We start from the raw sequence: 13,095 nt of genomic DNA, 5'->3' as shown, positions 1-13,095 counted from the left end.
TTTGTTTCATGCAGAAAGAAGTCTTTGGTTTATTTCATTTTAATTTTCTGTTGACTTTTCAATGGAAAGCTATTAAAATTAAAACAAATCAAGTTATTTTTATAATAACCTATCAAATAATGAGGTAGAAATTTTAACTTTTAAAGAAACCACTTTCTCAAGGCTAAATTAATTCATTGGCTCTATAATATTTAAAAATCATAAGCAAAAACATTTTAAAAAGCAAAAAAAAATCATAAGCATTATTTCCCCCATATTTTTAGATGACACATAAGACAATACAGAAAATCATGTTCAGCACTCTACCTGTACATGAAGGGACCTGGGTAAGAGAAACATCTATACGAGAATTCAAGTAGCATATTTACAAACTTAGCCTTTCCATAATCAAAACCACAGCACCCACTTTAGTTACTCTCACTGGGACAAGTCACTCTTCTTATTATTCATGTCAATTCCATTCCACTAAAAGCAAAAATGTTCTTTAGAAACCATTGTTTCAGAGGATCCTCATCTACAAAACTAGAAGAGGATAAAACACCTAATACGGGTAAGATAAGTAGCCAATATTTATAGGCATTAAGCATGAAATATAGATGTAAACTAAAGCAAAACCATCACATGGTGAGCCAACTGGGAAGTCTATTTCTTCTTTTTTTTTCCATTACAGTTGACATTCAATATTATTTTGTATTTGTGTCAGGTATATAGCCTAGTGCAGTGGTCGGCAAACCGCAGCTCGCGAGCCACATGCCTCAAGCAGATTGAGGACGTTTTTAGCAAAGGCCAGCTTAGGAGTACCTAATTAAGTTAATAATTAGGTACCTATATAGTTTAAGTTTAAAACATTTGGCTCTCAAAAGAAATTTCAATTGTTGTACTGTTGATATTTGGCTCTGTTGACTAATGAGTTTGCCGACCACTGGCCTAGTGGTTAGACAATCAGATACTCTACAAAATGTTCTCACCCCCAATATTTCCAGTACCCACCCAGCACCATACAGAGTTAGTACAATATTATTGACCCTATTTCCTATGCTGTACTTCACAGACCTGTAACTATTTTGTAACTACAAATTTATTTTTTAATCCTTTCATCTTTTTCGCCCATCCCCTCAATTCCCTTCCCATCTGGCAACCATCAAAACGTTCTCTGTATCTGTGATTCTGTTTCAATTTTATTTATTTTGTTCTTTAGATCCACATGCAAATGAAATCATATGGTATCTGTCTTTCTCTGGCTGACTTATTTCACTTAGCATAATACTTTTTAGGTCCATCCATGCTGTTACAAATAGTAAAGCTTCATTCATTTTTATGGTCAAGTAATATTCCATTGTATATATGTACCACCACTATTTATCCACTCATCTTATTGATGGGCACTTGAGTTGCTTCCATAACTTGGCTATTGTAAGTAATGCTGCAATGAACATAGGAGTGCATATATTCTTTTGAATTAGTGTTTTGTATTCCTTCAGATAAATTCCCAAAAGTGGAATCTCTGGGTCGTAAGGCAGTTCCATTTTTAATTTTTTTAGTAAACTCCATACTGTTTTCTACATTGGCTGCAAGGATCTGCATTCCTACTAACAGTGCACACGGGTTCCCTTTTCTCCACATCCTCACTAGCACTTGTTGTTTGTTGATTTATTGATGGTAGCCATTTTGACAGGTGAGAGGTGATATCGCATTGTGATTTTAATTTGCATCTCCCTGATGATTAGTGATGCTGAGCATTTTTTCCTAAGTCTTGGCCATCTGTATGTCCCTTTGGAGACATGTTTGTTCAGGTCCTCTGCCCATTTTTTAATTGGATTGTTTGGTTTTTTGGTGTTGAGTTTTATGAGCTCTTTATAAATTTTGGATCTTAACCTCTTATCAGATGTATCATTGGCGAATATTTCTGGGAAGTCTATTTCTCTAAGATAAATACTTCTAGAATACCAAGTTATATTTAGAAAATCACCCACTGAAGTGAAATTAAAAGAATTCCTACAGTCATATACAGCTTTTTTCCATATTACTTTACATCCATTTTTCCATTTATCTGTGTTAGAGATGTCTTTATATGTCTGTTTAGAATTCTTGAAGTTACATCTATAATCCCACCTTAGTGCTAGGCCAGGACCTTCAGAGACCTCAGAGTAAAGGTCCATAATTTACTTTCACTGGAATCCATCTGGAGGATATGTCAAAATGGGGATTCCTGTACCGCACCCCAAACATACGGAATTAGCATGATATTTTTAAGGAAACATGATATTTGTAACAGTCCAGATAGGGCCTTCAAACTGTATCAAGAAGGTAATGAGTCCAAAGTAATCCATAACTACCTAAGAGCTATAGGCTGATATACCTTCAACTTACAATATATTTTTGGAAACTACTGCCATAAAACTGGTCAAACAAAGGGGGAAATGTCACCCTGGCTAAACCTCCATCTCATATCAGAAACAGCTTATGACTATTTTATCCTGAAGTACTGTGGCAATGTATATTCATGTATTTTCATTGAATCAAAGCAAAAATTGGGGGATTTTAAAACTAGACCTTAGAAGTTATGCCTTGTACAAAATAAGCTGAGAAAGAAATATACCAAAGCTATGTTAAAAACCCAAACGTCTGAACAATCACAGGCCTGATGTTATTCCCATCATTTATTTAAACAAAACTAAAAGGTCTAATATTTAAAACCTCAAATGTTTTTTTAATAAAGTTCTTTTTTGCATTTTAATTTCTTTATTGATTAAGGTATTACATATTTGTCCTCATCCCCCCATTACCTTCCCAACCCCCCCCCCCACTCATGCTCTCACCCCCCTGTTGTCTGTGTCCACTGGTTAGGCTTATATGCATGCATACAAGTCCTTTGGTTGATCTCCCCCCTTACCCCCACCTTCCCTCTGAAAAACCTCAAATCTTTATTATTTTTCATGTTAAAAACATCACATTTTTAATGAAAAGATTTTTATTTTAAGGAGTCATTTTAAATATATAAAATATAAAATTATTATAGCTTTACAAGTAATTTACTTTTGATTGATACATGAAGATTTATTTATACATTGATAAATAGAAAAACAGTAATATATTTTTAAACAATATCAAAATATAATTTACAATTTCATGTATTGCTTAATAGATTTCTAAAATTCAATCTCAGAAAAACATTTTAAAGTATATGCTATGATTTTTATAAAAGAGGAAAAACTTTTTTTCCCAAAAAAATGTGGAATATTTTACCTATATATAACCAAAACTCTTGCATGGCACAAACAGTTAAAAATATTAAATGTTCACTTAAACCCATCTTTCAGAATTTTTTAAATTTCTTTAGTACAGCTTCAAAAATATCTATGGCTATGTTAAGTCTTATAGAAACTTAATGTCTCCAATTGAAATAAAGATGTCATATCCAATTTTCACTCTCCTAACTGATAATAACCATGAGTCATTTCTTAGAATTAGGTCTTCAGGTAAATAGGGAGGGACAGGCTGTGCCATTTGTACACTTCACAATCTCAGAAACATTTTACAACCATCATATGTGTAAGGACATGTAATTACTCTGATATCTCTTTCAATGTGTGTCAAGAAGATAATAATGCACATTTTACACAGAGCACTAATACTTGGGACTATGAATTGAACAGCATCTCCTCCCTCTTTATTCACTCATAGCTTCTAACCTAATACTTCCTTCATACTAACAGAAATGCTATTGGTCTCCACGTATTTTTAGATGTATTAGAGAGTAAGTGGGTCATTACATGATCAGTCTCTTACATCTTTGATGGATAAACTGTGCTCTATTTAGAAAAACCATCATTTCAAAAATGTCACTTGCAAATGAACTTCATCTTGCTACTATGCTAGGTAGGCAATGATAACTGACAGATCTGAAGAAGGCTCACTCTAGACCTAATGAAGGTCTATCATGGATCTCAATAAAGTATGTTTTACTTGGGAAATATCTATTTGTTAAAGTTACAGGGGAAATACTGCAAATTAAAAATCAGTTGGAAAAATTAAGTTATCTCTAGTTAATTATCTCTATTTAGTCATTTTGTAATATTGGATATAGCAGCCCCAAGCAGTTAACTGATCACTGCTTTAATATCAAATTCTGAAAGTTTCACAACATATAATCATGTAATTATATTTTTAAAACATGACAAAAACCCAAAGTATGCTTATTTGTAACCATCAGAGTGTGTACATTCGATGAGGACCAAGCTATGTTCAAGGCCCCATTGAGCCTAATGGTCAATCATCATCTACCTGCTCTGCCATGAAGAAAACATACGGTGTGCTCTTAGTGGCCACTGGAAGAGGCTGTTTTGCATGGAAGGAAATCCTACCTAATAAAATGGTAATATGTAAATTACCATCACTCCGCTATGCCCACAATTGGGCCAGCGGGAGGCGCAGGGGGCGGGACTCGGGGTGGCCAGGGTAGCCGATTGGGCCAGTGGGACACTGAGCTCGCGCTGGCGACGCGAGCTCAGCGTCTGTGCCATGGCTGTGCTGCGAAACAGAAGGGGCCTCTGGGGTAGTGAGCTCACGTCCCACCACGGACCATCAAAAGCGTGGGAGCTGGGTGCCTGTCCGCTCCGGCACCAGGCCTTTCGGAAGCTTCCGGCGATGCGGAGGCTTCTGAAAGGCCTGGTGCACCAGCAGACAGGCACCCAGCTCACCCGCCATCAAAAGCGAAAGCGTGTAGGAGTCCCTACACGTGCATGATTCAATCATGCACTGGGTCTCTACTCAGTAATAAAAGAATCATTCTCCACTAGGGGGGTGGGGAGGAGGGGGGACCTATAGAACAAGAGAAAATGACAGAGGCCTTTGGAAATGTTTAGTGGTGCCAATGAAATGGCATGCTGTCTGTTTGTTTGTTTAATGTATTTTTATTGATTTCAGAGAGGAAGGGAGAGCGGGAGATAGAAACATCAATGATAAGAGATAATCATTGATTGGCTGCCTCCTGCACGCCCCCTCGTGGGGATCCAGCCCACAACCTGTGCATGTGCCCTGACCAGGAATCAAACCATGACCTCCTGATTCATAGGTTGATGCTCAATCACTGAGCCACACCAGCTGGGCAAAATGGCATGTTTTTTTTAAAAAAAAACACATATGATTTATTTTATTGTAGCAATAGACTGCGACAACTAAAAAGAAAGCGAGCTCCTTTTGTGCACTGAGAGTCACGAAGTTCACAAATATATGTGTTTTCAGGTAAGGGAATAAAATAATGTAAAGGAACTGTCCCTGTTATCAGTTTAGCAGTAGAGGTGAGAGATGAAGACATTTGAAGGGAAAATCTATTAGTAGTAAAGCACCTGTGCCCAGATGAAGCTCTTAATAATGATAACTGCCTGTTGGATGCTGACAATTACAGTGACCACTGAACATGGGCATCAGTACCTTACACACCAAAATCCTAGAAAGATCATGGTGAGCACACTCACTTTGTAAACTTGAGATTCCATAAATTACAGGGAATCAGCACCATGTTTCAATCTTCATGCATGCCCAGAAAGGAAGAAGAAACATCCATCAATAACAAACAATGACTCATCATTTCAAATCTAACTTCTAGTGCCAAGAAATTATTTCGTTGTTCAAACTAAAATGTTTCTATGGGCTAAATCAGCCCATAACTTTCCCATTTCTAAAAATATTAGTTCTTTTTTGTGTGTGTCCATCTAAGAGAGGTGATATTAAGAATTAATAGTCATTCGAGGACTTCCAAAAAAAAAAAAAAAAAACACCAAGAAAAAAATAGCAACAAATTACAGCCTGAGCTGGATCCTGTTTTCAAATGGGGGGCAAGAGCAATAAGACCATCCACAGCCTATAATTACTTTTATTACACATTAATGACTAAAACAGCTTCTGTGCAGGTTTCAGATTAATGAGACACAGGAGATCAGCTACAGGGCATTAAACTTATGTGAAAGTGGAGTGGATGGCAGCAAAAGTAAAGTTGCACCAGAAAACGAGCGTTATCTAATCATTAACCCAGCATGAAAAGGGAACTACTTCTGATTTCCTAGAATACAGGCCTCACAGGCTATGATTTCTGATTCCCATGGCCGCGCTCAGCATTTTCCATCTCACACTTCAGCAGAATGCTCGGTCACACCAGGCTCTTCCTTATTACTGATCTAAGTTGAAGCCATTCATTTCCATTTCCCTTACCTCTGTAAAATGTCCAATAAAAGTGATAAGACGATCATTTACGCTCAATTTTCTCAATAATGAAAGGTTTTAGAGAGGGTCTGTTAGAACTCTAAAATAATAGGCTAACGTATTTTCTCAATGCTCCCTTCCTCCTTTATTTCCACTGGGGGGAGGTCTATTTCTGACACTATCTTCTCTAAAGTTTAGGGGGCTTAAAAGCCTTGCTCTTTCACCCAAAAAGTGTTCTCAAACATAGTTATTTTCTGAGTACATCGCTTTCAAAAGAAAAGTTCTACAAAGACTATAAAAACTTTCCCTGGAGTGCTTATAAAGGGTAATGTAAAAAGCAGGTACGGGTGGAAAAAGAAATAATGTTTCAAGAAGTGTTTTGCAAAAATCAAGTATAAGTGATTTCTACCCTATCTGCCCTTTTCACCCTTCTTCCGCACATGCAAACAAATGCACAGCACAATAGATTTCAATAATAGGTTTTAAGAACCAAAGCAGCAAATTACAAAGAAGCAAAATATAAAAGTCAATCAATCCTTGTTTTACAAAGAGAGAAAGTAGGTCATTGACATCAACAGGCTATAGAAATCCTCTTCCCCTTACTCAGTGGATGAAAAATTAAAACAATGCTTCTAGACCTATAGTAGGTGTAATTCACATGTTATTTCCTGAACATATCCTATTCAAGCTAACATAACAAAATGAAGATGCTATGAAGCAAATCATACTCCAATCCTAATTTTCGCTGCATTAAGATTTTGCAAAAGAACTACAAAGCTATTGCAATCAACTGCTTACATGTAAGAAAACCAGTGGGGAACAAAATTATCTATCCAGAAACACTCCCTAAAACTTGCTTCAAAAATAACTTTTAAGTGAATATTAAAATTGATCAAATTTTAGGTAATTTTTCTTAAGCATCCTATATATTCAACTGCATTAAAAAGTACCCAGAAATCATAATTATATTTCAAAAAAAAGCAAGAATGTATTCCATACACATAAAACCAAACCAGTGTCTAAAAGCAGATCTTATAGGTTTATTTAAAAACACACATACAAACACACACAGGAACGATGGTTCATTTCTCCAGTGATGGACCAGCCACATCATAATCCTCCTCGTCTGGCATCACCAACGGCTCCCCAAACATCAAAGACAAATTCATCTGGGAACGCAAAGTCTCCAAGAGTTTTGTCAAGTGCCACAGCGAACTCATCTGGATTACCTTTGTCCTTTCCAGCTTCAAATATTGTGGTAGCTATCAAAAAATAGATTTTAAAAATTATTGATACTTGAGACAGCATCAGAGGACTAAGAAAAATAGCACCAGAAAATTTACTTTCTAAAAGGAATATGCTTAGATATCACATATTTCTAGTATAAATACTACATATCCAAGTAGCAAAGATATTTTTTTAAACAATCTACCCACTATACCCAGGTTTGCAGCTGCTACTGCAGGCCTCTCCTCCACCTTGGAGCCGTCGATTTGTTGTTCTACTCATTTATACATTCATTGGTTGCTCCTTGTATGTGCCCTGACTGGGGATCAAACCCATAACCTTGGTGTGTCAGGACGATGCTCTAACCAACTGAGCTACCCGGCCAGGGCTAACAGTGCAGATGACTGATGCTCTTGAACAGTGAGGAAAACAAGGTCACTGATGGACACTGAATCAACCCATCTCTCTCCCTTTCTCTCTCTCTCCACCTCTCTCCCTCCCTCTCTCTCTCTCTCTCTCTCTCTCTCTCTCTCTCTCACACACACACACACACACACACACACACACACACACACACACACACGCAGCTGTGAGAAAATGCTTGGTACATGGTTTTCTTGTACCTCAGGAAGCTCAGTAGCATTGTCTGGTGTACTGACCCCAGGAACACCATGCTCAGACCTGGTCTGCTCTCATTTGTAATCTCTGGTTTGGGTTCCTTGGTCACAAAATGAGAAAAATTATTATTTAAAATCCCCATACTATACCCTGACAGCCCAAGCTGTGTAATTTCACTCATACGCTCATGCTGGCCCAGAGAGGAGAAAAGTGAAGAAAAACTCGTACACACAATATAGTCCCAGAGTTGGTCCCACCTCCAGTTATACATCCCTACATGTTCTCACTCCATGACCATTATTACTAGTAATAATTAGTAATGATCACTGCTATGGATGATAATAGCTATGTCTATTAATTATGATGTGAGAGAAACTTAATACATAGTAGAATGCTTTGACAACCCTATGAAGTTTTTATTGTACCCATTTTACAGATGTAGAAATTAAGACTCAAAGTTTAATAACTTGCTCAAAGGCTAATGCTTCAAACTAATGAAATTGGGACTCAGACTCCCTAGGGACTCTCATTTTTGTGCCTCTCATCAGACATTTGATCAACAGATATTCAGCAAGTATTTACTATGGAAGAAGTACTATGGTAGGAGCTGGGATTAAGACCTGAGTAAGACATGGTATGTGCCTTCAAGAAACTCCTGATCTTGTAGAAGCAATAAAAATACCAATTAGGCAGTGTCATAATTGTGTGGGAAATATTGTGTGTATGAAATACAGTGCTCCATACATCTTTTTTTAAAATATATTTTATTGATTTTTTACAGAGAGGAAGGGAGAGGGATAGAAAGTTAGAAACGGAGAAACCAAGATGGCGGCATAGGTGAAACACCTAACCTGCAGCCGGGCACAACAATTTCAAAGGCACAACTAGAGGTCAGAATGGACATCGTCCAGAACCACAGGAGAGCTGGCGGACTGAAATGCCCACAGCTGGGGGGAAGGAGAGGGCCACGGGGACAATCGGGGGAGCCGTAAAAGCCTGAGGTATGGAGAAACTGGCGGAGACACGAGCGCGCGCGCCTGCGGGGAGGATGGAGCCGGAGAGGAGGGGGCGGCTGACGGCCTGGCCGGCGTTCACTGGCAGGAAGGAGATAAAGGCTCCGGAGTGCGCTAAGCGCCGGCTCCGACTGCACTGAGCGCCAGTTCCGGGCGAAACCCTGGGAAGCCAGGCGCAGGCTGGGGGAATGAACCTGGGCTGTGGGGCGCAGGCACAGAGGAGCGGGGGAAGGCAGAGCTCCAGAGGCGCGCACGGGAAGGGGCGCAAAGGACGGACTGTTGCCTGCACCACTGAACTGCCCTAGCGGGAAGGAGACATAAGCTCAGGACCGTGCTGAACCCCAGTTCCGACTGCACTGAACCCCAGTTCCGGGCGAAACCCTGGGAAGCCAGGCGCACGCTGGGGGAATGAATTTGGGCTGTGGTGGCGGAGGCACAGAGAAGCGGCGGCTCCAGACGCGCGCACTGGAAGGTGCGCAGAGGACGGACTTTTGCCTGCGCCACTGGGTGACCCTGCTGGGAAGGAGACAGGGACGCCAGACTGCGCTGAGACCCAGTTCCAACTGCACTGAAACCCAGTTCCAGGAGAGAATCTGGGAGTCCAGATTCATTAGGGGAGGGACTGGACTGTTTGGCAGTGGGCGAAATTCCAGGGCGCGTTTCTCTCAGAGGTGTTTGCAAGGAATACAGAGGGACACAGACACAGGAGCCTCATAGGGCGGGGCTGACAGGAAGCCAAGGTTGTAGGCTCCACCCTGTAGCTCCGCCCCAGCCAAGCTGAGCAGAAGCTTTTTCCTGCTGAGTGCCTCAGGTAGTGGCTGACCCACACTGCATTGGAGACCCAGAAACGAGGGCATCTAGTGGTTGGTGGGAGATGACATCAGATTTCAATCACCTGCATAAGGGAGGCATTCTAGAGGCAGACTCAGTGAGCGCCAAGGCATTGCTGCATCAAGACCCGGCCCACAAACATGTCTCCTGCACAGCAACTCTTCCTATATGGACAAAGAGGGTCCTCACGGCCAATTGGCCTGGAGGACAATTCCTCCCAGTGACACCAACAACAATCAAGACTTAACTGTACAAAGGAGGACCAAGATGGAGACATAGGGTGGCAGCCTGATCGTTGCCTACCACAACAATATTGAGACTACGACGGGAGAGCAGAGCAGACACCAGCCAGAAAGACCGGGGGGCTGGCTGAGCAGATGCTCTACAACTAGAATAAAAGAGAGGGGTACGCAGGATGATGCTGATGCCGGTGACCCAAAGTCCACACTTTAAGAACTATGGCTCAGGCGACACAATGGCGGCCTGGAACGTGCTCGGCGCAGTTCCCCCGGCAGTCTCCGGCTGAGGGGACAGCTCCACTCGCTGCCGAGCATGGACAGACGAGCCCCTGGGAGACATGGGGTGGGAGACTCCGTGCTTGCTGACCTCCGAGTCCTTCAAGAATCTCAATGCCCCGAAGTGGCCAGGTGCGCACGCTCAGCGACTGGCCACCGTTGCAGACCCAAGGGCCGACGCAGCGACACCGGACCAGCCCACCGCCGGGCACCGGGCACACCGGAGCCTTGCCGAGCCCGCCGCCCAACGAGTTCTGCGGCAGCCGCCCTGGAGCCCTGAGAAAATGACTGAAGGAATTGCTGAGAGGGAATTGACCAACAGGAATTGGGATCAAGAAGACGAAACCCCGCTGAGACCCGAATCCAGGCGAGCCTGCGAGCCTCTGGGCTCAGATGTGGTCACACGCCTCTGGGTCTAGGTGAGGCCTCACGCCCATGGGTTTGGGTGAGGCCACACGCCCCTGGGTCCAGGTGAAGCTGGATTCCGGGTTCGGGTGAGGCCATGTGCCCCTGGGTCCGGGCGAATCTGAACCCTGGGTCCGGGTGAGGCCGTGGGCCCCTGGATCCGGGTAAGGCTGGGTCCCCAGTACGGGTGAGGCCGTGAGCACCTGGATCTGGGTGAGACCACGCGACCAGGGGTCTGAGAGAGGTAACGCGCCCCTGGGTCCGGGTGGCTTCGTGCACCTAGGTCCAGGTGAGGCCACGTGCCCCTGGGTCTGAGAGAGGCCACGCACCCCTAGGTCCGGGCGAGACCATGTGTCCCTGGATTTGGGTGGGGCCTTGTGCACCTAGGCCCGGGTGGGGCCGCGTGCCCCTGGGTCTGGGGGAGGTCAGGCGTCCCTGGGTCCGGGCGAGACCGTGTGTCCCTGGATCCGGGTGAAGCCTCGTGCGCCTAGGCCCGGGTGAGGCCACGTGCCCCTGGGTCTGGGGGAGGCCAGGCGTCCCTGGGTCCGGGTGAGACCGTGTGTCCCTGGATCCGGGTGAGGCCTCGTGCGCCTAGGCCCGGGTGAGGCCACGTGCCCCTGGGTCTGGGGGAGGCCAGGCGTCCCTGGGTCCGGGTGAGACCGTATGTCCCTGGATCCAGGTGAGACCTTGTGCACCTAGGCATGGGTGAGGTCACGTGCCCCGGGGTCTGAGAGGCCAAGTGTCCCTGGGTCCGGGTGAGACCATGTGTCCCTGGATCCGGGTGAGGCCGCGAGCACCTAGACCCGGGTGAGCCCAAGTGGCCCTGGGTCTGGGAGAGGCCAAGCGTCCCTGGGTCCGGGTGCGACCATGAGTCCCTGGAGCCGGATGAGGCCTTGTGCACCTAGGCCCGGGTGAGGCCACGTGCCCCTGGGTCTGGGAGAGGCCAAGCGTCCCTGGGTCCGGGTGAGACCATGTGTCCCTGGATCCGGGTGAGGCCTCGTGCACCTAGGCCCGGGTGAGCCCAAGTGGCCCTGGGTCTGGAAGAGGCCAAGAGTCCCTGGGTCCGGGTGAGACCATGTGTCCCTGGATCCGGCTGAGGCCTCGTGCACCTAGGCCCGGGTGAGGCCACGTGCCCCTGGGTCTGGGAGAGGCCAAGCGTCCCTGGGTCCGGGTGCGACCATGTGTCCCTGGATCCGGATGAGGCCTCGTGCACCTAGGCCCGGGTGAGCCCAAGTGGCCCTGGGTCTGGAAGAGGCCAAGAGTCCCTGGGTCCGGGTGAGACCATGTGTCCCTGGATCCGGCTGAGGCCTCGTGCACCTAGGCCCGGGTGAGGCCACGTGCCCCTGGGTCTGGGAGAGGCCAAGCGTCCCTGGGTCCGGGTGAGACCATGCGTCCCTGGATCTGGATGAAGCCTCGTGCACCTAGGCCCGGGTGAGCCCAAGTGGCCCTGGGTCTGGGAGAGGCCAAGCATCCCTCGGTCCGGGTGAGACCATGTGTCCCTGGATCCGGGTGAGGCCTCGTGCACCTAGGCCCGGGTGAGCCCAAGTGGCCCTGGGTCTGGGAGAGGCCAAGCATCCCTGGGTCCGGGTGAGACCATGTGTCCCTGGATCTGGGTGAGGCCGCGTGCACCTAGGCCCGGGTGAGCCCAAGTGGCCCTGGGTCTGGGAGAGGCCAAGCGTCCCTGGGTCCGGGTGCGACCATGTGTCCCTGGATCCGGATGAGGCCTCGTGCACCTAGGCCCGGGTGAGCCCAAGTGGCCCTGGGTCTGGGAGAGGCCAAGCGTCCCTCGGTCCGGGTGAGACCATGTGTCCCTGGATCCGGGTGAGGCCTCGTGCACCTAGGCCCGGGTGAGCCCAAGTGGCCCTGGGTCTGGGAGAGGCCAAGCATCCCTGGGTCCGGGTGAGACCATGTGTCCCTGGATCCGGGTGAGGCCTCGTGCATCTAGGCCCGGGTGAGCCCAAGTGGCCCTGGGTCTGGGAGAGGCCAAGCGTCCCTGGGTCCGGGTGCGACCATGTGTCCCTGGATCCGGATGAGGCCGCGTGCACCTAGGCCCGGGTGAGCCCAAGTGGCCCTGGGTCTGGGAGAGGCCAAGCGTCCCTCGGTCCGGGTGAGACCATGTGTCCCAGGATCTGGGTGAGGCCTCGTGCACCTAGGCCCGGGTGAGCCCAAGTGGCCCTGGGTCTGGGAGAGGCCAAGCGTCCCTCGGTCCGGGTGAGACCATGTGTCCCTGGATCCGGGTGAGGCCTCGTGCATCTAGGCCCGGGTGAGCCCAAGTGGCCCTGGGT

General features: G+C 46.0%; 1 protein-coding gene across 1 annotated transcript in view; it reads right to left on the bottom strand.

Annotated features, from left to right (window-relative positions):
* Nucleotides 1-7,311: 7,311 nt before the first annotated feature.
* The window catches only part of GIPC2 (GIPC PDZ domain containing family member 2), a 78,677-nt gene continuing 72,893 nt past the window's right edge, over nt 7,312-13,095 (bottom strand). Inside the window, exon 6 of the mRNA XM_008139459.3 lies at nt 7,312-7,463. Coding sequence (XP_008137681.3) covers nt 7,312-7,463 — 152 coding nt within the window. The remainder of the gene's footprint in view (nt 7,464-13,095) is intronic.

The sequence above is a fragment of the Eptesicus fuscus genome, chromosome 9, assembly GCF_027574615.1.
Source record: "Eptesicus fuscus isolate TK198812 chromosome 9, DD_ASM_mEF_20220401, whole genome shotgun sequence".
Lineage (NCBI taxonomy): Eukaryota > Metazoa > Chordata > Mammalia > Chiroptera > Vespertilionidae > Eptesicus > Eptesicus fuscus.
Note: the sequence above shows the minus strand (reverse complement) of the source record. Positions and strands in the feature narration are given on the sequence as shown.